Raw genomic sequence first — 24879 nt, forward strand, 5'->3', positions numbered from 1 at the left:
TGGGGATAGGTTAATGACAGAAGAGGTTCATGTATCCTATTAAATAACAAAATAGTTAACTCCTTAACAAAGCAAATACCTTTAGTTTCAACTGATGTGGATATTTCTGTTCTGCTCATTTGAACTGGAATTGTGGGCAACTAAACTAAAATTGCACTTTGTATCCAGGTTAGTGTTGGTCATCCGTCTGAAGTAGATGAAATATTTGATGCTATTTCTTATAGCAAAGGAGCATCTGTAATCCGAATGCTGCATGACTACATTGGAGATGAGGTATAAATGCACAACATTTATAATTAATTTTAATACAAATTGTTAGAACCCTGGAATAGCTGAAAGCAGATGTATGGGTTATGATTTATAGTTACTGAATATTTATGTTCTGAAATGTATCCATTCATTTTGGGAGTCCTAATTCACTTCAGGAAGAAATGTGGACATAATAAATTAAAAAAGAAAGTAATATAGAAAATACAAAACATGATTCTTTAAATATTCGACATGAATTTAGAGCTCGAAAGCTGCCTATCAGCAATGCCTCAGGCAATCTTACTGCATAGCATCATGACATAAGGGAGTGACCTGTAAGATGAAGCTAGGAATCCTTGGCTGGTTCCTTGGAAATGCATGCTACAGTGGGTGGAGAGTGATAGCCTCCATTCTGGTGCAATTACACAATTAATTGTATGTTCTCAGGATTTTCGGAAAGGAATGAATTTGTACTTAACCAAGTTCCAACAGAAGAACGCAGCTACAGGTAATCAGCAATTATGTATACTTTACTCGGGAAGCTTAGCTTTGGAGCATTCAGTTTTCAGTAATATCTTTAAATACCCAGTTCCCCAGCTGATGCAAGGAGGCCAGGCAACATGTCCCTGAGGTCACACAATGAGTTAGTAGCTCAGCCTGGATTAGAGCCCAGTATCCTCTTGGCTTTCTCCCAGTCCTTTGCTCTAACCTTTACAATACATGGCTACAGTGATCTGAAGGGGCTGTATTTTACCCTCCTTCTCTCCCTTCCTAAAAGCAATGCTTGTGGAATAGTCTAAATCAGAAATTTCATGCTGGCTCTTTCTAATGAGCTGCTTTTTTCCACAGTAAGTTGATAATTTGATCATTAAAGTTTTTTTTATTTTCCATTTGTGGAAGTGATCACATGTGGGATTAAACAGCTCAAGCAAGGTCATGTCCAGTATATCCTGGCATTCATTCTGTGTAATAATTTACTCTATTTCAAATCTAAAATGCCAAAATAAAATAAGGGGCTCTTGTCCTTTGGTAAGAGTGATCCAGATGTTCAGTCAAGCTCTGGGCATAATGCCTGAAAGTGTGTTGGGAGGGGGTGCATTTGTTTTGAAACTTGTTGGAGTTCTGGATGTTTTAATACTTAATTCAAACCATTTTTGAGAACTGTAACACAAAGGAAGCTCTTTAGAACACTAACAAACCAGTTTAATTTTCTTGCAAGATTTAAATTAAAATAAAACAAATAAGACACCCGATGGTACCCACATAACGTCCTTGGCTGTATCTACTAGGGCTGTGTGAAGCTTTGGTCCTCGATTCAATTTGGTGGAGATTCAGTCTGATTTGGTGGCTGAATCTCTGAATCCGAATCAAATCAGGAGACCCTTTAATCTCTCTGAATCGAATTGGAAGGATTCAGAGACAGACAGCTTTTAAATATTTTTTCTACATACCTCAAGGTACCAGGCAGCTTGTGAATGCTGAAATGCTGGGGTGGATGGAGTGTCTCACAGGAGCATGGGGGGCTCCCCAGCGTGCTCAGCAGTGGACTGGAAATACTTCCAGTCCACTTCCGGGTTCACTGCCAAGCATGTGGGAGGCCCTCCCCTGCTCCTGTAGGAAGCTCCATCCACCCCACCATCACAGCGTTCATGAGTATGTAGACAAAATATTTAAAGCTGTATCTATGGCTGAATTGTTGATTCTCCGAATCAGCATTGAATCTTCAGATCCGGCCAAATAGAATCGGGACAGTGATCCAAATCAACAAATCGAATTGCTGTCCCCGATTCAGGCCGAATCCAAATCAAATATGGTCCATTTTGCACACCTCTAATATCTACTTACATGCATTAGATTTACATGGGTGTGGGTGTGTGGGTGTGTGTGTGTGTGTATTGGGGGGGGAAGGGGGAAAACCTTAACTGATGACTTCTCTTCTTCAGAGGACCTTTGGGAAAGCCTGGAGAAAGCCAGTGGTAAGCCTATTGCTGCTGTGATGAATACATGGACCAAGCAAATGGGTTTTCCACTCATCTACGTGGAAGCCGAGCAGGTAAGTTTGATAACAAAAATAGACCGTTGTTATAGGTGTTGGTATTTCTTTCACAGTAGTGTTTACCCCACATTTCTTGTCACTTAGAAAAAAAAATTACCTTGGAGTTTTCCAGATCACATTTAATAGTACTGAGTTATTTAAAAACTTTGCACCCTGTTTAGGAAGGAGTTCTGTAACAAAATCTCCTTTTGACAGAATGGTAATGCAATTAAATCAAGACCCCACAAAGCAATGGTATTGGTGGTCTTTCCCCTGATGTGTACCCACTTATATGCTTGGAGCACACTAACATACATTATCCTTTTTTCCTTCTGAGTTCCCATTACATACTGGGGAGAGAATACCTGACTCAGCTTCTCTTACCAGGTGTCTCACTTCTCACTCCAGTTTAATTACATGAGCCTGCCAGATTTCATGACCCTCAAACTTCCTTGTTGAGCTGTGGATTAAAGGCTCTTGGCCAGCTTTGCTTAGGGGAAGGATGTTTGTCCCTGTCTACAATGCTGAGTGTAGTTAGTACATTATAAAGGGGGAATTTCATTAGCAAATAATTCTTCTCTCTTTTTTCATATATGTCAAAGCCAGCCAGTCTGCAAGTTAGCCTAGAACACTGGAGGAGGTTTCAGCAATGTTGCACCTGAATGAATGATGTTACAGGACTGTATGACCATTGTACTTAGGTTCCTCAAGAGAAGTTTATAGATAAGGCTATAGATGTTTCACTGATACTCTGACCTTCTTGAAATAATCTATGCCTTTTAGCATTAAGGGAATAATGGTTAATACAGGTGCTAAAACTAGTGTTCAAGAAGGAACACCAGAAAGAGTTTAATGAACTACCATGGTAGACCTGTTTTACAATGTAACATCCAGAAGACTCATCCACCCCCAGGTTTTCTGATGTCATTTGTGTTCATTTTCATTTTTCATCTTCTCAGTACCTTATCTCAATATTGTAAGTATTCAGAGAGAATCCGTAAGATGAAGTGTTTAATCTTTTAAGAACAGAAACTTCAAATTTCATACTAGACCCTAGTATGAAATTTGAAGTTTCTGTTTTTAAAAAATGAAATATAAATTGGGCTCTTAATCTCTGATTCTCTCTGATATAATAGAATAGTTTATCTTACCTGATATACATGAGGAATATTGTAATAGGACTATGGAACTTGCAAATTATTTTCTGAGCAAGTGGATCATAAAAATTAGATGTAATCAAATTATCAGTGTGGGGTTACTTCTGTGCTATATTTTCTTGACTTTGTCCAGTCAGATGTTAAGTAAATCAAACAATGAGGTTCCTCTTATTTCCTTAAGGAAATTGTCCTACAGCTTAAACTCCCTTTCAGGAGATATTCCTTTTTTAAGAATACACTACAAAGAAGCAAAGTACATAGCCATAAACACTTTTATGCACGTAGGTTTTTTATGGTACTGTATCTTTTAATAGTAGCTCAACCAAGCCATACATGTTAGCATTTTATAAATTATCTATCTGTTCCCCCTCATATTTTTCTTCTGAATTCTTTTTCATTAAAATCCATGTATACTGGAATATTCATGACTCAGGCCATGGATAGATATTACAAAACACCTTTTTCCTGGCACAGAAAGTCAACAAGCAGACATTTAAGCAATTTGTGGCAGAAAAAACATAGTATTTTTGTGACAATCTATTGGCTGTTTCAGAGAGCAACTTTGCTGTTTTCTAGCACCATGTGTAACATCTGATCAGTTGTGTGGCAGGATGGGTATCCCTAGTATTCCACAGTCCCCCATTCTTCTTCCCTCTACCAAGGGAGAGTGGATGGCTCTCTGAAAGCTCCCTTAGGGACACACTCTTGGGGACCCATGAAGGGACCTTGCTGCCCCAGCTGTTTGAACAGTCTGGGCTTTTCTCCATGACTGTTCAAACAGCTGCTCTGCTTCCTGCTGCCCTCTTGATACCAAAGCTGCCAAGTACTATTCAAGTGACATGTCTGCACAAAATCCTGAAAATAAAGTGGGAAGACCGAATACCAAACACAGAAGTATTAGTGTGTGCAGGACTGACACACTTTGAAATCACTATCGAGAAGAGGAGGTTGTGATAGATCAGCCATGAAAAGAGAATGGGAGAAGTCCATACCCCCAAGAATATTTTGTATAGTGAGATTTAAGACAACCCTAGAAACCAGGGTTGCCTTCTATGGCGGTACCACAATGTGTGCAAAAACGATATAAAGTCATCCAACCTAGATGCAGAAAGCTGGGAGGACCATGCAGGATCCCAACTGGTCTGGAGGGAACATATGGCACTGGATGCAGCTCAACATGAAGTGGCTTTGATCCAGGGGACAGAAGCAAAGAAAGAAAGAAGAAAGCACCATGCTGTAAATTTGGACTTTAACTGGGACAACATACGGATCTGTGAAACTTGTAACAAGTTGTGTTGCTCTCAAATTGGCCTTGTCAGCAACAAATGGGTTCATCAGGCGTCTGACTAAACGTACATGTACACAATGATCTAGAGGATCAACAGTTTCTTATATATAAACTTATCTCCCCAACCCCACGCTACTGCTTTGCTGAGTTGTGCAGATAAGTTTGTACAATTGTACAAAAACAAAGGGGATAGAAGCGACTGTGACGTATCTCCCTCTTGAACATAATTGGAAAAATTGTCACTTACATCATGTGCCCTAGGCTACAATCTCTAGGTGAAAGACTACAGAATTTGTCAGTTCTTACATTATTTCTAATGGTCCTTGAACACACTTTCCAAGTTCTGTGCTTCCCTCTTTAGAAGTACATTTAAGTGAAAAAAGTGGAATTTAGTTTTGATTAACATTTAGAGAAACTGTTTCTGAGCACTCAAAGCACCCTGTTGGTCATTGCCAGGCATTCCAGACTTCTTTGTTTTTGCTTTCTGCAAGTTTGAACCCAGATTTCCATTCTTCAGAAATATAGGTTATTACATAGCAAAGCGTAATTCCAAGTAATATAAAAGATAGTGTGATGAATGAATTGAGAATAACATGGCTCAAGTTTTTCATGGATGAATTAGGGTCCCTAAAGAATTAGCAAAGCTTGGAAAAAATGCTGTCACAAGTTGCCTGGCTGTGACAGACTTTAAGAACCCACACTATGTAGCTAATATACCCAAGCTCTAGTAGGAGAGAAGCCAGTACTTCACATAGGCAGGAAGCTGTTTATTAGTGTAGCTTTCTCAGTAGAAGAGGTTTGGCTGAATGTAATAGAAATTGGACTGTACTCCTGAATGCATTTTAGTGAGCGTGTTCTGTCTTTAGAACTCACATCTATTTAATAGGTTTGTCAATCCTCAAGCCTCTGAAAGCTTCATATCCTTTTCACACTCTGCAGAGCTGTCTTCTCCTTTTACTATCCATTTCTCTATATTAGGGTTAATACTTTTATTGTCTCTCTATCTTGGAAGTTCACCTGTAAAATATGGTATATAAATAATACTGTTTCTTCCAACCATTTAATCTAACCTTTGTATTACAGTAATTGGCAATCTTTCATGCATATGAATTCCATTGTTCCTGTTAATTAGAGTTCCTGTTAATTAGAGTAAATAGAAAATAGCTTCCTGAGCCTAGTTGGGTTTGTTTGTTTTTTTTGTATAGGCCTTCTAAGCACCAAAAATCTGCTTCCCTTTTATTTGGGAGTTTTCATCATTGCCATAATTGGATTCTCTTGTGCCTGATTTTCCAAAAACTAACACTTTTCTTTGCTTCTTTTCATCTTTTGTCTGACTCTAAGCTTCAGTTGCTTTACAGAATTGGGCAGTATCAGTGGTTACTAGGGCCGTATGAAGCTTCGTTCACTGATTCGATTTGGCGGAGATTCAGTCCAATTTGGCAACTGAATCTCTAAATCTGAATTGAATCAAGAGACCCTTTAATTTTGCCGAATTGAATCGGAACCCTCCAGATAGATTCGGAGAGATTCAATGATTTGGACATAGACACAGTTTTAAATGTTTTTTATATACCTCAAGGTACCAGGCGGCTTGTGAACACAGATGGTGGGGTGGATGGAGCATCCCATGGGAGCATGTGGGGCGTGGTCCCCTAGATGCTCAGCAGTGGACCCAGAAGTGGACCAGAAGCACTTCCGGTCCACTTCCAGGTCTGCTGTGGAGCGCATGGGGGACCCTCCTCCCGGCTTGGTGACTTGTGTCCCATGGGTTGGAGGGGGTTCTTGGGTTCCCCCCGCAGCTGATTGCTGAGCTGGGGGAGAGGAAGGGTGCGGACCTGGAAGTAGATCAGAAGTACTTCCAGATCCACTGCTGAGCATGCGGGGGGGGGGGCCCCACATTCCTGTGGGACGCTCTGTCTACCCCACCATCTCAGCGTTCACGAGTCACGCCTGGTACATCAAGGTATGTAGAAAAACATTTAAAGCTGTGTCTGGCTGAATCGCTGCGTCTCTGAATCAGCATCGAAACTTCAGATTCAGCTGAATCAGATCGGGACAGTGATCTGAATCAGTGAATCAAATTGCTGTCTCCCAAATCAGGCTGATTCCGAATCGAATACGGCCCGCCTCACACACTCCTAATGGTTACTATATGCAAGCTGTATTATTTGTTTCAAGTGGATTAGATTAAAGACTGTGGATAAGTCTTCTCTTCCCCTCTCTCCCCCCATGGTTACAGTGTGTCAGTTTTAGAGTAGGGGAGTCTCTGGCGAATGGCCTTGTGCATTCTCATTAAATATTTAAAATATTCATATAGGTACTGGACACATTTGAATTTCAGCTGCCTGCCTTCCACGTTCTCTTGCCTGAGGATATAGAACAAGCTGAGAACTTCATTTGGGGTAGGAGAGGGGAGTTCATTAGTAAGGGACAGCTGGAGGCAATTCTTAAGAATGGAGCTTAAATATTAGGGTTGCATGAAGTTTCGGGTGCTGATTCAATTTGGCGGAGATTTGGTGGCTGAATTTCCAAATCGAATCAGGGAACCAATTAAAAGGTTTGAATCAATTCAAAACTCTCTGAATCTTCGGAAAAGATTTGGAGAGCTTCAGTGATTCGGACAGTCCCTGGTGGCTGCAGCAGGGAGCTGGCTGGACTCAGAGCTGGTAAGTAGGGGTGGAGGAGGGGAGCTGGAGATGCAGGGAGGAAGCATGGGGGAATCCCTGCCAGCTCCATCCCCTGCCTGCTCCCCCATGGCTTCCCTACACACCTCAGCTCCTGGTACTTAAGCCCCGTTCACCAGGTGCTGCTGGGTGGGGAGGTGATCTCTGCTGCTCCCCACTGCCCCATGCCAAGTGGGGGGCTCTGCGATGAGCCCCCTGACCCCCCTTGCTTCCCCAGCCCCCCCCCAGCTGCCCCAGCTCTGTTCCTTTAAGGAAAAAACAAAAAAAAAACAAGAAAAACCCTGGGACTCTGTTCCTGCAGTGGCTTTGGGGGGGGCTCATGCAGAGCCCCCCACATGGCACAGGGCAGTGGGGGCCAGTGGGGATCATCCCCCCCTCCCAGGCAGGAACAATGAGTGCAGGGTTTTGGATTCTTTTCTTAAAGGGCTGGAGCTGGGGTGGGCAGGGCAGCCATGCGGGGGCTGGGGGAGCAGGGGAGGTTGGGCTCATGCAGAGCCCTCACTGTGGGGCAGTGAAGATTGTCCCCCTGCCCAGCAGCACCCGCTGAGTTGGGGCCTTTTTTCCCCCCAAGTGCTGGGAGCTGGGGCACGCGGATTGCCAAGCTGGGAGAGTGGGTGGGAGTTGGGCCTGGGTGATTCAGCCGGATCAAATCACCAAATCGAATCACTGTCCCCTGAATCATCTGAACCCAAAGTGAATACTAGCTGCTTCGCACAGGCCTATTAAATATCCCCATTTATGCTTATTGTGAGGCAAAATATTGAATGGGAATGTTTGTGGTGGGGTTTCTCGGGGTTCATTACTACTACTGATGCTATTCACCATTTCTGTAGAGTTTTTCAGATCAATTTTTTTCATTCATGATTTGGAAGTAATTTTATATTTAATTTGGAAATGATTTTGATCACTGATTAAATTTGTGGAGGAAATGGATTGATGGAATGAGACATGACAACACAAGTAATATAAACCCAAACAATGTTTTAGTACAGTCAAACTCCAAGCTATGCATAATGAAACTGTGTGGGCTATACAGATAAAATGATGATTGCATCCTGGAAAACAAATAATGTAGGGGTCATAGTGAAAGCAGCTCAGCAGGAGCTCCTAGTTGGTGCTATGGCTAAAAGCTAGCATGACCTGCAGATGTATAAATGGCAGTAAGATGTGGCTTAGCTTAGTACATAGTGTTAGTGAGGTAACAGTGGAACACTGCATCCAGTTTTGCTGTCCACATTTTAAAAAGGATGTTGAAAAATTGGAAAGCACACAGAAAAAAGCGATACTTTTCTTGAGAGCTGGTGAAGATGTCTTAGTGAAAGATTTGAAGGTCTCAGAGAACAGAGAGACCATTTAGTGTGTTGTAAAGTTCCAAAGGTGACTTGACAAAATTATACAAATACCATCTCTGGAAGATTAGTACCAAGTGTCTTCTGTTGGGAAAGGTATAACAATCAGTAAGACATAGCAAAGTTCAGACAAATTCAAATAAAAAAGGGACATGGTTTTAACAAGGAAGGTGAATAACTATTAGAACAGCCTCCCAGAGGAAGTGCTGTATTGTCTCTCTTTCTCTTTTTAATATTTTCAAATCAGGAAAACCGTTTTCTGGAAGGATACACTAGCCAAGTTAATTATCCTACAGTTAGACACAAGTTATTGGGCTCAATACAGGTTTAATAGAGTGAAATTTGACCTACTGTTTTACAGGAAGGAAAAGTTTATGATCCAGTGGTCCCTTCTGGTCTTAAATTCTCTCAATCTAAGTATGCTGGGACTCCCTGAATTTACTGGATAATATACTATATATCAGCTTTCAATTTTGCTGTTTTCTAGAAAAGAACCTTCAGCCTCAGTAGTTTGGACAATGGGAGTAGAAGTTAACATTTTTTTTTTTTTTTTTTTAGAAAACACCATTTTGCAGTTATTTTGAAGTTTTCATGGGAATATTCTTCAATTGTGAAAGCTCTTAAACTTGTAAATGCTACTATAGAATTAATTTTCCATTTTTAGCAAGAAGAGGACAAAGTGTTGAAGTTAGTCCAGAAGAAATTCTGTGCCAGTGGACCGTATACTGGTAAGATGAGGATTAACAGAAGTCCAGTGTGCATCATACATTATGCAACAGCAGACAATATTTGCACTGTTTGATTACACGGGCAGGTGCCTTTTCTAGGATTTATGTGCTCTGGGATGGAGGGGGGAGCATTTAATTAAAGTGGCTCTGAGAGCGGCTCTAATTAAAGCTCCCACAGCATCACGTGTATTCAGTGTCCCACAGATGTCTGGCACGTGTATAGGTGCCCTATATGTTTAGATAACGGGTTTTCAGCCTTTTTAAATAAGTGTACCCCTAGTGGCTGGACGTGGGGGGAGGGGTGGTGCACGGCCAGACGTGGAGTAGAGGCAGCCACCACGTGCGAGCTTTCCCTCTCCCTTCCCCCCATGTCCGGCCAGCTGGGCAGTGCCTTTGTGGCCCAGAGAGGGGCACTGCTACTCTTGCCCCACCCTGGCCCTACTCCTTGGAGGCGCTGGCACGGGGTGGTGGGTAGCGGCACTTGGTCCCCTGCCCACGTGTACCCCCTAAGGCCTTCCCGCATACCCCTGGTTGGCAACCCCCGGTTTAGATACTTAACTTCAATTTTTAAGAAGTATATGGAATAGGAATCTGTTAGACTTACATCCATACCCAAGTAAAAACTCCTTGTTTGAGAGCAAGGTCAAGCTTGTATTTATAACTTAAATCTTTTCAACACAATTTTTTTTGACTTCTCAAAATAAGCTGTTGCTTTAAGCAGTCATGTGAAGGCTGCTGCTGTTGAAATTTGCTAGAACATCAGGTGAAACTTCTCAGTATTGTCTTGTTTTTTGCATTCCTTTTTACCTCAGGCCTTTCTCTTTTCTCTTCCCTTGTTTAGGGGAGGACTGCCCACTGTGGATGATTCCCATAAGTATTTGTACAAGTGACGACCCAACCTGTGCCAAAATGCAAGTGCTGATGGACAAGTCAGAGCTGACAGTGGTGTTGAAAGACGTTAAGCCAGACCAGTGGGTGAAGGTGAGTTTGCACAGAGGGGGCATATCCAAGGGACTTGGTTTCGGTCTCACTGAGATGTTCTATAGTGCTTTGAGGGCTGTTCAGTTTCTTTTCCTGCTACCTGTTGTGTTCTCATCTCACTTTGTGTTTGGTGATGTCTGTCTGCAACCGTCTTTTATTGGCAGTGCTCCATAACGCTTGCTTAGTAAGGTCCAGTTCCTTTGAGAGTTGCCTTTTTAAGAATGGCCTGGGCAGCATAGACTTGCAGCATTTAAGAGCTGAAGCCCAGAACAGTTGAGTGATGCCATCAAACTGAGGCAGCTTTTGAATTGAAATGTGGTGGCTTTTTGTGTATTCCCATAGCAACAACCATAGCCTAGTCTATCCTGAGCAAAAATGGTCCTGTTTATCTTTTTGTTAGTCTGAATGCTTTGTTACTGGCTACCACCAGGCTACTACAAATCTGCAAATAAAAAAAATCAGTTTTATTCATATGTACTATTTAATCATCTTTTAGTTTTGAAGTATTATCTGCTGAGATTGCCGTCACATAAGCCCCTTAGGTTAAGAAATAATCTAGTTAGAATTGCCCTCTAAGGAATGACTCTGAAATGACATTATGGGTTAGTCTTTTACAGATTCCATATCAAATGTATTTGTTTTCCATCTATCAGGCCATATATGTACCCTGGGATTAGAGAACAAAGCTAGGTTTTCCCTGTTGAGAGTTTTGTGTAGTCAAAGCAAGACTCGCCCTGGCAATATCTTTGATGGTCAGTGATGCCTGATGAGGAAAGAACCCAGTGTAGTCCAAGGTGAATTTTCAGAGATGGCAGTTTGAAAACAGTTGTGAACTGATGCCAACCCTTTTGCTATGTTTTGAGGCATCAGTGTATGTACATCGGTGGAAACCTGTAGTACCGGCATAGACTTGCAAACTGAGTTAGGTTGCCCTGCAACAAACTGTTTGCTCTGGTGTCCTGAAATATCTCTGCATGTAAATCATGTTGGTTTGAAGCAGGTTATATTAGTGTGCACTGACCTCTACTAGTCTACTTACTAGTATTAGTTTACTCATTTCATAGACGAGCTATCTTTATGCTACTTTTACTTTTATGGTGCTAGAATGGACAGACCCTGAAACTATTTAACATGGAGTCAGTGTGGCACGTCTTTTTTTATTTATCTCTTTCCAGTATAGAGCTTCATTTTTAATTTCCTTAATCTCCTATCCTGTGTAATTCAAACATTTTTTTTGCTTCAGTCGTGGCAGTATTTTTCTGAGATTTTGACTTTGGACTCCTAGGTGAAGGATAAATACTGTTTTATTTAGATTTTTAACAGACGGCATTGTAAGAGATTTTAAAATGGAGCAACACCAACAGAATGTGAGACTTCTGTCTGTCTTAACTGGGTGATAATTTTTAAAAGCCTTGTTGAGGGAATTTCTACTTCAGCATTGTTAAACCACCTGATCCAGTTGCCTTGAATCATTGCCATGTCATTTTACATCAGGTGATATACAACTTATTCAGCCTACTTACCATGAATCACTTTTGAACATGTTTCTTTTTTGTGGGAAAAGGAAAGAGATCTCTGCAAATTTTTATTTGCAGGATGTGAATGTTTCCTGAAGGTGCAGTAACAGTACCAGTATCAGAACTGAATTTAGTTGTAGAGTGAAGTTAGGTGCAGCACTTCTGATCTTCTCTTTAAAGTTTAGATGCTTGTCTACGTTCCAGCCCCTTTTTATGAAGTCTCCACATTAAAGCATTCTAGGTTCTAATGTGGGCAGACAAAATACGGCCCAGGGGCCGGATCCAGCCTGCTGGACCATTCTGTCTGGCCCATAGGGCCCCTCCAAAAGACAGTTATTACAGGCCCATGGCTGCCCCTCTGAAAGCCAGCAGTAGGTGCAGGCTTTCAAAGGTGTGGGCTTTCAGAGGTTGTGCGCTATTGGGCTGGGCCAGGTCTGTGCCTCCACCTCCATGGGACTCCCAACACCCCAGCTAGGAGCCCCACGTGAAGACATGGAACCGGCCCAGCCTGATGATTTGAGGCTCCCAGCTGTAGTACCAGGAGCTGCAGGAAGCCATGCGTGATTGGGTAGGGCCAGCTCCATGCCACCATGTGGTGTTCCCAGCTGGAGTGGCATTTGGTCACTGGGAGCCACGTGCCATTGGGCCAGGCCAGGTATGTGGGGCTCTCGGCACTGTAGCTAGGAGCCATGTGCCATTAGGTCAAGCCAGGCCAGGCCGGCTCTGTGCTTGCACGTGTGGCTGGAGTGCTAGGAGCCTCACGTGGAAGCATGAAGCCAGCCCAACCTGATGGCAAGTGGTTCCCCATAGCTCCTGGCACTCGAGCAGGGAGCTGCATGCCATCAGGCCTGGCTACCTTTCTGCTGCCACATCAGACTCCTGGCACTGAAGCTGGGAGCCACATACCATCAAGCTGGGCTGGCTTCATGCTGCTGCATGTGGCTCCTGGCACTCTAGTCATGCACCATCCGGCTGGGTCAGGCCAGCTCTTTGCTGCCATGTGTAGCTCCTGGGACTCTGCCAGAGCCACCACTAGGGGACGCCATGGGACATGGGCACCCCAAGGGTCCACTACCTGGTGCTGTTGCTGCCACTGAGAGTTGGGGCTGTGCGCCATGGGGGCAGGGGAGTGTGGGGGGGTGCCTACATGTGCACACTACCATATTCACAACCCCCACACACATCCCATGCCCACCATACAGACACCCCCACCCCCAATATACAGGAGTAAGATTGTATTTTAAGCTATTATGCAATCTTCTCTCTATATAGTACACAAACACAAATCAGGACAAAAATATTTTTTAAATAAAGTTAAAATATTTTGTAGTAGATGTTTGATATTTATTATATGATTTTTTTTTTTTCTGATTCCAAGATGGCAAACCCTCCTCCCAAAAGGAGTACTTCTGAGGGCAAGAGGAGGGACTTCTAGTAGCAGGGCTCAGGGGATAGGGGTGGGGACTTCAGGGCCCAGATGGCAGCCGGGGGCATGGCATCGATCAAGGGGCAGGCTACCCTTGCAGCCCTTGACTGCTCACTAAAAGTCATTAAGTGGCCCTCCAGCTAAAATAATTGCCCATCCCTGTTCCAACACTATTTCTGTACCTTGCCTTCATAGAGACAGACATGTGGCGAGGCTGACCCGTCCCCCTGCAGCTCTATTAACAACAGTTAATTTCAGACTTGAGTTCAAAATTGTCATCTTTGCTATAACCCTCCCTGAATTTAGTCCACCCCACCCTGAACCAATTTCTCTTCTCTTCTCCTCTAGTTTAACCATAGCCTCTGTTTCCAATATACAAATTTGTCATTATTAGTCCAAGAGCTCTTGCCTCATCAGTTTCCTGTATTTCTCTCCTTTTGTGTGCTCTATTTCAGATCTTGGCTTTCTTTTCTCTCCCTTACTAGGAGTTCTAAATTCCTGCTTACAAGAAAGTTGTGACCTTTTCAATGACTGTGGCTGATTTTCTTGCAAAACACTGAAATATATGGAAGTTTGGAAACTGTTTTTGTGTAGTCCAGAAGGCCAGCATGGTTGCTTATTTGTTGTGTGCTAATGAACTTGTTATTGTTTTTGTTTTGGTGCATTTCAGTTAAACCTGGGAACAGTAGGGTTTTATCGTACTAAATACAGCCCTGACATGCTGGAAAGTTTAATACCAGCGATCAAAGACCTCACCCTACCCCCTGTGGACAGACTTGGGCTACAGAACGATCTCTTCTCTCTGGTGAGCAATCTTTATCCTACCCTGTGTGGTCTGCTTTGTGGATGACTAATAATCAAACCACAGTTACTGTAGAAAATAGTATCTGAAGAGCCAGGCTCAGTTCCTGGAGGCGAAGCCCCTTTGCAATTACTGCATATATATGATTATTAATTAGCTTGACAAGCTTCACCTTGCATGACGGACTTAAATCCTGTGGCACAAATATGAGCCTACAACTCTGTTTTGCTGTTTTCCCTGCAGGGATGTTTTACACTTGGGTTTTTTTATGAATTGAAAATATTTGAAAACTTTGAAAAGTTCCCCTGGCTTCTTTCAGCTGAGTCAGGAAATATTCCTGACTTCCTACAAGGGATTTGAGCCAGAGGGCTTGTCCAAAGAGGCTGTCCACTGTCTTTCCTTGGTGGGGAAAAATATTTCATGCCCGCATATTACATACTTATTTTAGCTGTTGTGGAGGATTTGAGCACTAACTGTGAAGTTATCACTCCCCTTCTTCCTTTCCTGAAATGGGCTTGTTGCTGAAGAAGTGACTTGTTTTGGACTTTCACTATGTAAAAGCAGAGATTAGTGTTAAAATAAGATGTACCAGCTTCTGATTGTTACCTCTTAGAATATACAAATATCTCATGAGGTAGGCTTTTGGACCTGTTAACTGCTGTAACTGAAGCCACACTGTGTTGCCAGGCAGCAATCAGTTAAGGGCTTTTAAATACAATTTGAGACTGCATTGACTTCCTGCAATTTAAAAGAGGTAGGAATGGGCTTAAGCTTGTAAAGTTTGTAATGGCTTGGGCAGCATAGTTTTTAAGGGAATGAATGCTGTCAAGTGTTGCACTGGGAATAGAAACGTTTTCATGATGCTCTTAAGCACTTATGTAGATGTTTGCCTGCAGTGCTAGAAATGTAACAGTTTTATGCCAGTGCATGAGAACTGGGAACAGCCAAAAAAATAAACATCATAAATGTTAACAAGTAAATGTAGGTGTATTTAAACACCCTTTTTAGTCTAAAATGAGGTTTCAGTAGAAGCAGTATCTTGAGTATCAGTGGTCTTTGGTGCTCTGGTTGAATACTAGTGACTTTGAGAGAGTTGCTTAATTGTGTTGCTTCAGTCTTTCCATCTGTAAAATGGGGTTTACACTCTTTGTTAAAATTGCTTTTTCTGTGTGTGAAAAGCACTGAGTGTTTTGAGCAGGCAAGTAAGACTTTCAGTAGAATATGCCCATCTTGACCACTCCCCTCTACCCCCCCCCCACACATACACAAGTGGATCCCCTAGTACTGCAGACCAAGAAGAGGGAAGAATGTTAGATTTTTGTGGTGAACTATTGAATGAATCAGTGCTATTTGGAGATGAGATTAATCTGTGTCTTTTCCTCTCCCAGGCCCGAGCTGGAATCATTAGCACTGTAGAGGTTCTAAAAGTCATGGAGGCTTTTGTGAATGAGCCCAATTATACTGTGTGGAGCGACCTGAGCTGTAACCTGGGGATTCTCTCAACTCTCTTGTCCCACACAGACTTCTATGAGGAAATCCAGGTGTTCGTGAAAGATGTCTTTTCACCCATAGGGGAGAGACTTGGATGGGACCCCAAACCTGGAGAAGGTAGGAGATATTAATTTGTATAACATAATAGAATAGTGTTTTGAGAGACTGCTATGTGGTTGAGACTTTGAAGGATGAAAAATTGACAAATTGTGGCACTGCTGCTAGTATCTTTAGAAAAATGTTCTCATATTTTCCTGCTACAGCTGGAGAGCTGACATGTTATGATCTATCTAGTCTGTTTTTCTGTACCTTGAAAAGAAACTACTATGGGTCTGCATCTGATAATGCAAAACTTACAAGGCTGAAGAGAAATCTTCTGTATCCAATATCCATGCATGCTTTACTTATCCTAACCAATCTGAGTCACGATGTAGCAAAGCACTTGAGGCTGACTGGACATTATATGGGTCTTCAGTTAATGCAGATTGCAGATCTAACTATGTCAGATGTAACTTGCCTGCAAAATCCCCTTCTTGTGACCCTCTTATCATTTCCCTTTTAAAAAAAAATCAGTGCATTCTCAAAGCTCAATCACAGGAGTGGAAAAAGCCTATTTTCTGTAGATAGTCTCAAATATGAGGGAGGGAAGTGAGTTATGCAGTTACATCTTATCTTAATGTCTGTATGTGCTAAGCATTTTGTGAATTCAGCTGTTGATGCCCCAAATTAACTTACTGTCCACTCCTGTTTATCAGGTCATCTAGATGCACTTCTGAGGGGCCTGGTTTTGGGCAAACTAGGAAAAGCTGGGCATAAGGCAACATTAGAAGAAGCACGACGCCGGTTTAAGGACCATGTGGAAGGAAAGCACATCCTGTCAGCTGACCTGAGAAGTCCTGTAAGTTACCTTAAACTTCTGAAGGATCCCATCCTACTCTTGGCCTAGTCCTTTGTTTTGTATTCAACTTTTGTAGTTACAGTGACCAGAATTAATATTTTTGCAGCACTTTCTGCTTTGTTTTCTCCCTGGTTTGGGTTGCACAGAGCAGATCACCTTGGTCCAGCAAGCCCTTTTATTTTTGGCATTTTGCTTCTGGCAGGATTACAGTCCAGACCAGTTCTTTGGAAGATGTTGGTGAATCCATCCTCATTCCCTTTAGCAAAATTAAAAAAAAAATCACTGTTCCAGCATTAAGACTTGCCTTGTCCTACATTGAATGTTGCTAGCTCCTAGACAGTATTTCAGTTTAACCCCTTACACTACTGGCTGTCTCCAGACAGCCAGATAAATGAAGGCTTATAAAAATGTATATACATCTGTCACTAGTGGGTTAACCTACTTAATTGAGACCTTTTAATCTTTCACTTGGATGCTATTTAGCACAATTAAAGGTTTCCAATGTCATGAAAACCCTTATTGTATCAGTTCTCAAACCAAGGGGTCCAGAGTTGCAGTGCTCTGGGATCACTGCCAAAAAGAATGGATTAGATCAAGGCAGTAGTTTTCAGACCAAATTCCTCTTGAGTTACCAGATTCAGGAAAGTGACCCTTATTTAACTGAGAATCACTTCACCATAGATTTTCTTTTTGAAATTTTCTGTAAGCACCACCAGTCCACCCTTTAAATTAACAGCCAAAACAGGTCTCCAATTTTGTAACTGGATTGAAGTTTAGTAACATTCTTTAAAGCAGTGATTTTTAGCTTTGGTGTTCCGTGAGGTGGAAGCTGCCAAAATTAGGATAGAATCAAGGTGCTGAGGACAAGGAGAAAGTGGAGTTTAAAAATATGTCTGTTTTGTGACAACATTAGACCAGCACCAGTGCTTTCAGGACTAGTAAACCTCTCCAAAATCTGGTTGCACACCAGTGAGGAGAGGAGTTTGTCACTGCAGATAATTTCCACTGTAAAAATTGCCTATTGTACTTTGCCTATAGACCAGTTATCCTTATTCCCATCTCTTGCTGAAGTAGCTTGGCTTTCCATTTCTAAAAGCTTGTTTACGAAGTTCTTTCATGCTTTGTGTTCCTTCCCTTCTTAGGTATATGTAACAGTTTTGAAGCACGGAGATAGTACTACCTTAGACACTATGCTAAAGGTGAGTGGACAGTTATATTGCCTTATGCTCCTCTCAACTCTGTCCATTTGCATAGGCAGGAACTAAAAATTCCACCCTGCAAACTGCTCCAAGTAGTTAATCTTCTGACAGTGATGTGAAAAACAGGGCCTTGCTGTGCTACTCTTTGGTCTCACACAGTGTTAAAGTGCCATCTAGTGGGCTACTGCATATACCATTGCTCAAAGGAGTAGTTCTCCTTGTCCTTATATTAAATGAGTGGTGAATTAGTTTTGATTCCCAATTGGCAACACACTCTGCTTCTGGATATGTAATGTGGAAAACAGTAAAAATATTCACAAGCAGTGTGATACCATAGGTTCAGATTATAATAAGCTATCCTTGAATGCCAGCCCTGCAGCTCCAGTTTAACTAATAAGAGTTTTATTAATACTGGATATGATCCCACATGGTGTGTGTTCCTAAGCTGTGAGTATGTTAATGTTTGCCCTTTCTCCTTGCAGCTTCACAAACAAGCAGATATGCAGGAGGAGAAGAACCGGATTGAGCGAGTTCTCGGAGCCATCTCTCAACCTGAACTGGTTCAGAAAGTTCTCACCTTTGCACTTTCAGTAAGTTACCTACCAGGAAAGCTGATGCTTCCTTATTTCACAGGAAGGGAGATTGTATAGAAAACATGGGAGATCACAGGGTGAAGTGGAGAGACCTGTGACGGGTAGGAAGCAGTGTTATAGCTACTTTTGAGAAGGAGTCTTTTGATTCACTGGCCTGGTTGCCAGTCTTCTAGAGCTGGAGGGGCAGCCTTTTTGGTAGGTGTGCCATAAATTAGCATTGCATCCTCTCAGAGTGCCACTCTGTTCCCCTCCCTAGCCTGATCTATTCTTCTTTCTGCCGTATCTGCTGCTGTATTGCCCGTCTCCTTCCTAGTTTGCTGTGTGCCGCACATAAAGGATGCCCCTGTCATTTTTGACATTCATGCTGCAGGTTGGCCACCTGTGTCCTTGAGTTTTTTTGTATGCCTAGATTTCTGAAGATGGGGGTATCAAGAGGGCTAAAAGGTGTTGCCTTGCATATTGGCATTTTTAGTGTTCAGATTAGATTGAATTGGGTTCCCTGTCTTCAGAGTTGGTATGTTTTATGACAGGTTCCTTGGGAAACTTTGCAACAACTTGCTTGAATGGGTGCTTCCTCTTTCTTTGCAGGAAGAGGTACGTCCCCAGGACACTGTGTCTGTTATTGGTGGAGTAGCTGGAGGCAGCAAGCAGGGGAGAAAAGCTGCCTGGAAATTTGTAAAGGATAACTGGGAAGAACTTTATAACCGTTACCAGGGTGGATTCTTAATATCCAGACTAATAAAGGTATGCTCAATTACTTGGAAAATGTTGGGCATATAATTTAGCACATCTAAACAACTATATTTTTAAAAAGTTCCCCAAACCTAAATGTGTTTTTCTCTTTTTTTTCAGCTTTCAGTTGATGGATTTGCAAATGATAAAATGGCTGCAGAGGTTAAGGTAAAACTTATCTGATATAAAAGAATAGCTAGCTTTGTCTGGATGGGCAAAATATTATCTGGACAGAGCATATGATGGGGGAGCCAGAAGCTCCTGATTTCAAATTTGGTTCTGCTTTTGTTTCTGGCTGTGATTTTTAGCCATGTTACTTAACCCAGTCAACATGAGAGTTAACTTAAAACTTGTTTGGGTTTTTTAAAAAATGACTTAAGGTATGACTGCATGAATGAGTTTACCATCAGGTAAACTATGGAGTGAACTCAGTGTGACAGCTGCTCTATAGCAGCACGCCCATGTGCCTGGCTCTTATCCTGTGACTCTTCAGTGAAAAGTGGGGTGTATCCTAGTTAGCATAGTATGGAGTAACAGCTTTCATATAGGTAATTACCTTAGAAAAACTGATGATAGATGTTAACATCCTAGCTTACCTCATAAGTTGTTCCTGTGCCCGTGCACTTCGATAAACATGGATTTGTCCGTGTTTGAAAACTTATTTTGGTTTAGTTTACATTGATTCCTATTTGATTCTGACAAAACAGAAATAAGTGTGGTTAAAGCAGAATAAGTTTCTTTGCAGCAATTTGCACAGATATTATGAAAATTTAAATTTACACCCACCCTTTTCATGTAAAATACCTCTCCTACCATCTGTGAACTGGAAACACCTACCTCAGAATTGAAAGTTAACTGACTAATCTTCATAGTTTTAGTTTACGTACTTTCAAGACTATATAAGCTGCATAAGTTGAATTGGGTGGTAGCACCACTATAGGTAAGGATGAGACCATATGTTAACTGATTTAGTTTAACATTGTCTGGGCAAGGACTTGCCAAGATACTGTTCCCTTCAAAGAAAAAAAAAAAAAATTCACATGACAAAGTTATGGTTCTTGTAACTTTTTGTTGCACGCCTGAAGTTCAAATTATAGCTCAGATCTTTGCCAAACTGCTATCACCTTCTTGGGATTGATCTCGGCTAGTGTTTAGCATCTTTGGGAAAATTAGAGTAAAATTTGGATCAACAGTGCGACTTGAGCTAAGCTAATAAGCCAAGGAGTAATTTAGACCTGTGCAGCACAACTGGGATTCTAGTGCAAGCCAAGAGTGTTTTTAGGCAGTCTGATGTAAGAAAGTGGGCATCTGAAGGTTGATGTGCTTTGGCTAATGACATGAAGTACTTCAGAGTTCAAGTGCTGCCTTTGGTGGTGGTCTAAGAATGTATGTTGTGCACATTATTTGCTCTTTGTCTGCATTCTGCAAGGGCTCCTCATGGAAGGTAGTATCAGAGGCTAGAAAACTTATGGCCCTGTGCTAATACAGTCATAACAAACCTCAAATGATAGAAAAATCAGGCAGGATACAGAATACAGTAAATATGTTAAATAGGTATTCTGACTGAAACAATTTTGGTGGGTCTTTTTCATCCCTGTTACAATTGAAATTCCTAGTGCAACCTCAGCCATGGTGCTCCCATCCCAACACCATATTGAGAATTGGACTTGGGATAGAGTTAGTGGTTCAAACATGGGTTGTTGATCATGGGCTTCCTTGGGTTCCCTATATCACAAGTCTTAATTGTAAAAAAGCTCCAAACACAGGCATAGTAAGGGCACAGCTACACAAACAAAGTACTGCAAGGTAAGATAGACTTACCACATGTGAGGTACTCCAAAGTAGCTGCCTGTGTGCAAGCTCTTGTGTTGCATTAAATGTCTAAATCCACCTTTCATGGAGTGATTAGATGCCTCATGTTTATCATGGGGTAAGAGCATGCACACAAGTAGTTAACACAAAGTAGCTAATGTATTTTTAATCCATACCCTAGTGTGCCTTGCAGTAGCTCATTTATATAACCAGGTCATACAGTGAACTTGACATTTGGTATGCCACTACAGTGAGCTGAGTTGGATTTTGGGGAATAAAGGAGGGAGATTGAGATAAATGAGCCATTTCATCTTTGCATTCATCCTGTGTAGAACCCCTTCTCCATGTCTGTAATGTGGAGTCTGAGTCTCTTCACTCTCACTTGATGTCTCTTTTTGCTGCTCACAGCCCATCACTTGCCATACAGATGACCAGCCAATTGATTTGGAAATAAAATGCTTCATCTGTGCAGATGACCTGTGCATAACAGCTCAAAACACTGGCTTTGACCATGTTGAAAAATCCCTAAGCAAGGAACTAATTAGCCTAACTTCATACTACACTGAAAACTAATTATGCACAAACCCAATGAAAACACAAGTGCCTTCCACATGCCTTCCATCTGAAAAACCATGGGGCCAGCCACCATTTCAACATTACATGGTCTGGGACCCCACTATCCCATTGTCCAAATCCAGTTTACCTTGGAGTTGCCCTCAATTGAACCCTCTCTTACAAAGAACACACCATGAAGAGAAAAGCAAAGTGAGTACTCGTAACAACGTTATAAGCTCACCAACTCAAAATAGGGAGATAGTCCCTCAAATATCCAAACCACTGCACGTATGCCCTGTATGGGAAAGACCGGTACGCACCAAGCACCTTAACCCCATTCTGAATGATAGCTGCTGATGCATCACAGGATATCTGAAGCCTACCAGAACTAAACAGTGCATACCTGGCTGATATTGCTCCACCTGACATCAGAAGAGCAGTGGCCAGCAAGGTGGAACAACTGAGACAAACTGAAGATACGAGACACCTGCTGTACGACTATCCCACAGCACACAAACATCTGAAGTCATACAGCAGCTTCCTCACCAGTACCCAACTTCTCGATGTCACACCCAAGGAGACATGACTACAGATGTGGAACCAAGAGGCTGAAGAAAATACCTGAAACCATGGCAGAGGTGGCGATGTCTCAAATGCTATGTACCGGAGAGAAGTTCCAAGGAACTAATGAAGAAGTGGGGACTATACCATCAGTTCAACCACCTGTGACTATGGCAGACTATGCAACACCTCTTGCAGTGCCTGCTGCTCAAAGGCACGCATACAATGAAAGTTCTTGCAAAGTACAATAAACAAGTACAGGCATGTGTAACAAAATGGTCAGATGTGGTGTAGAGACAAGAGAAAAAGACTTACCACCACAGCCATTCTGACCCTACTGGGTGCTTGGGAACCAGGAAAAAGGTAGAGCTGGCAGCTCAGTGGAAATGAGATTCCCACTATTTTTTTACTCTTTCCCCCTCAAAAAAACAAGAAAAATTCACTGCCCTGAACTTTTAACACAGATTTTCAGCTTGATCAGCAGTACCTTGCATCTCCTTAGGCCTTAGAAATCACCTATGCTAAAACCTCTGAAATACTAGAATACAGAGTTCAGAAATGAACCCCACCTTGCAGCCTTAACTCTGTCCTCTTTGATTAATGCCTTAGCCTGCCCTTAATGGACATCTGTAGCACACTCACCTTTCAGATGCTGTGAGGCAGTGCATGACCACAGCACAGAGACTCGGAGAAACCACTGAGCTAGTTTTTTGCTAAGGAAAAATGTGTATTCTGGGCATCCTGCACCTGGTCTGTATGCAGCAGCTTCATCTGGTCTGTATATGCCAGCTAAGAGTTGTCAGATATTCCTCTCTCTTAACCCCTATCATAAGGATGATCTCTGGGACCAGGTCATCTTTTAAATGCAAATGAACCTCTGTTCCTATCAGTGTGAGCTGCAGCAAGCTGCTGTTTGTAATCCCTGTAATCATTCAGTAGAGGGGTTCCTACTACACTGCAGGGCAATTGAGGGGCATGTGAGAATGTAATTCTTTGGGATGCAACACACTACAATAAATGACACATTTATATAGTCGGTCCTCATTGTCTGCTTATTATCAGGCAACCTTAACTCAAATTTACATCCAGTATAATCCCAGAGGCTTTTACAACTGCTGAGTGGGGTGGGGCAGAGTTAAGGTGATGAGTGTGGGCAAATGCATATCTAACTCTTTTCCCTGATTTTAAGTATAGGTACAGTCATCTGGAAGGGTGGCAAGCTCTACTGATCAATCTTAAATCTTTTTTATGAATAAAAGTAGAGGGTAAATTTTGAAGAAATGTGGAAACCTGGTTGAATTTGTGTTAGTGTCCCTGTACTCCAACCACTAGTCATTTAGTGCATTTCAAAAAACAGGATGCAACTTTTGTTTGCTTTGAAGACATCTTGATATGGGGTGAGGAGGACTGACTTGGATCTTGTTTATGCCAGCAGCCTTCGTTAGTGTAGAAAGCAATGTTGAGTATGCAGAGGGAAGCATTTTCCTTCCAGCAAAGGAAGTGGGGAAAGAAGACTTAGATGGGAGTACCTTGCACGGGGTTGTCCGGGGGGCAGTTGGGGCAACTGCCCCACGCCCTGTGCTTTGGGGGGACCCGTGGACCCAGGCAATGTGGCCGTGGTGACTCAACACTTCTGCCACCAGCTTCGCATCTGACTACTCGGCAACATTTCCCGCCCCCCACCAAATCTGTTGCCAGCTTTTTCCCGTCTGGGGCATGGGGGGGTGGAGCCCTGCACAGGCTGATTTGCCTCGGGCCCCACACCCTGCTTGGATCATCTCTGACCTTGCAATCCAGTTATAACATGCACAGTTTCAGCTCTTAGGAGCATCTTTGTTTACTGTAGCTTTCCAATTGAACACTCATTTTATGCTGATATATGTAAACTCTGAGTGAATGGTTTCCTTCAAGGCAAGAAAATCGATGCTTTGAAAAACAGCTAAACTATGCTGGCTACTTTTTTGTTGCTGTAATCCTCAGACCTCATCTTCCTTTTGAAACACCTATAAGTCTCATCCCATCTTTCAAAGGTTTAATAGCATAGATGGTGCTGTAGGGAGGCCTTACATTATAACTAATTTTTCTTACAGAACATATTACAAATTGTTTGCTAGGACACTGAAGCATAATTAAAATGATATGCACATATCTTAATCAGCAAACAGAACTCTGAGGCAGTAATGCTTATCAGTGTGTTATCTTGCACACTAATGTGGTAGTTCTTGATGGTTCTTCCAGTCAGTAATGTGTGTTCCAGTTGCATATTACTAAGGATGTGTGTAAAATAATAATATGAGCATATAGGGAAAAATCTAGATGGTCAAGATGATGACCAAGAAGATTTTGTCCATTACACACTGGGGTGGGAAAGTTCATAATGGGTGATGCCAAGAAAAGACTAGGGTTTTAGTTTGGCCCGTGCAAAGTGGCTAGTATTTGCTTCAGATTTGGATTTGGCTGATTTGGGGAACAGTGATTCGATCTGGTGATTTGAATCACTGTCCCCTGTATCGATTTGACTGAATCCAATTCAGAGATTTTTGGCTACTGCACAATTGGCCAAATCTTTGAACTGAACAGGCCCCATCCCCTGCCTGCTGCCCTGCCCAGCCCTTAAAAAAACAAACAAAAAACCCATGCTCACCTGCTTCTGCCAGAAGGGGGGGGGGCAGCGATTCCCACTGCCCAATGTGTGTGTGGGGGGGGCTCTGCCCAGAGGCCCCGATGGCCACTGCAGCATCTGGTGAGTATGGTGCTTTTTTTTAAAGCGCCAGGACACTAGGGCTGGTCCGGGCAGCCATTGACTGGACTGGGGGAGTGGG

At 42.3% G+C, this 24879-nt stretch overlaps 1 protein-coding gene across 1 annotated transcript in view; it reads left to right on the top strand.

Moving 5' to 3' along the window:
- NPEPPS (aminopeptidase puromycin sensitive) overlaps nucleotides 1-24879 on the top strand; it is a 70583-nt gene that overhangs the window by 41642 nt on the left and 4062 nt on the right. The window contains exons 11-22 of the mRNA XM_090044597.1: nucleotides 169-273; nucleotides 697-757; nucleotides 2193-2302; nucleotides 9427-9490; nucleotides 10332-10471; nucleotides 14085-14219; nucleotides 15605-15824; nucleotides 16463-16605; nucleotides 17748-17804; nucleotides 18287-18394; nucleotides 18986-19141; nucleotides 19250-19297. Coding sequence (XP_089900723.1) covers nucleotides 169-273; nucleotides 697-757; nucleotides 2193-2302; nucleotides 9427-9490; nucleotides 10332-10471; nucleotides 14085-14219; nucleotides 15605-15824; nucleotides 16463-16605; nucleotides 17748-17804; nucleotides 18287-18394; nucleotides 18986-19141; nucleotides 19250-19297 — 1347 coding nt within the window. The remainder of the gene's footprint in view (nucleotides 1-168; nucleotides 274-696; nucleotides 758-2192; nucleotides 2303-9426; nucleotides 9491-10331; nucleotides 10472-14084; nucleotides 14220-15604; nucleotides 15825-16462; nucleotides 16606-17747; nucleotides 17805-18286; nucleotides 18395-18985; nucleotides 19142-19249; nucleotides 19298-24879) is intronic.

The sequence above is a fragment of the Crocodylus siamensis genome, chromosome 4 (genome assembly GCF_052110815.1).
Source record: "Crocodylus siamensis isolate JL-2025a chromosome 4, ASM5211081v1, whole genome shotgun sequence".
Taxonomy (NCBI): Eukaryota; Metazoa; Chordata; order Crocodylia; family Crocodylidae; genus Crocodylus; species Crocodylus siamensis.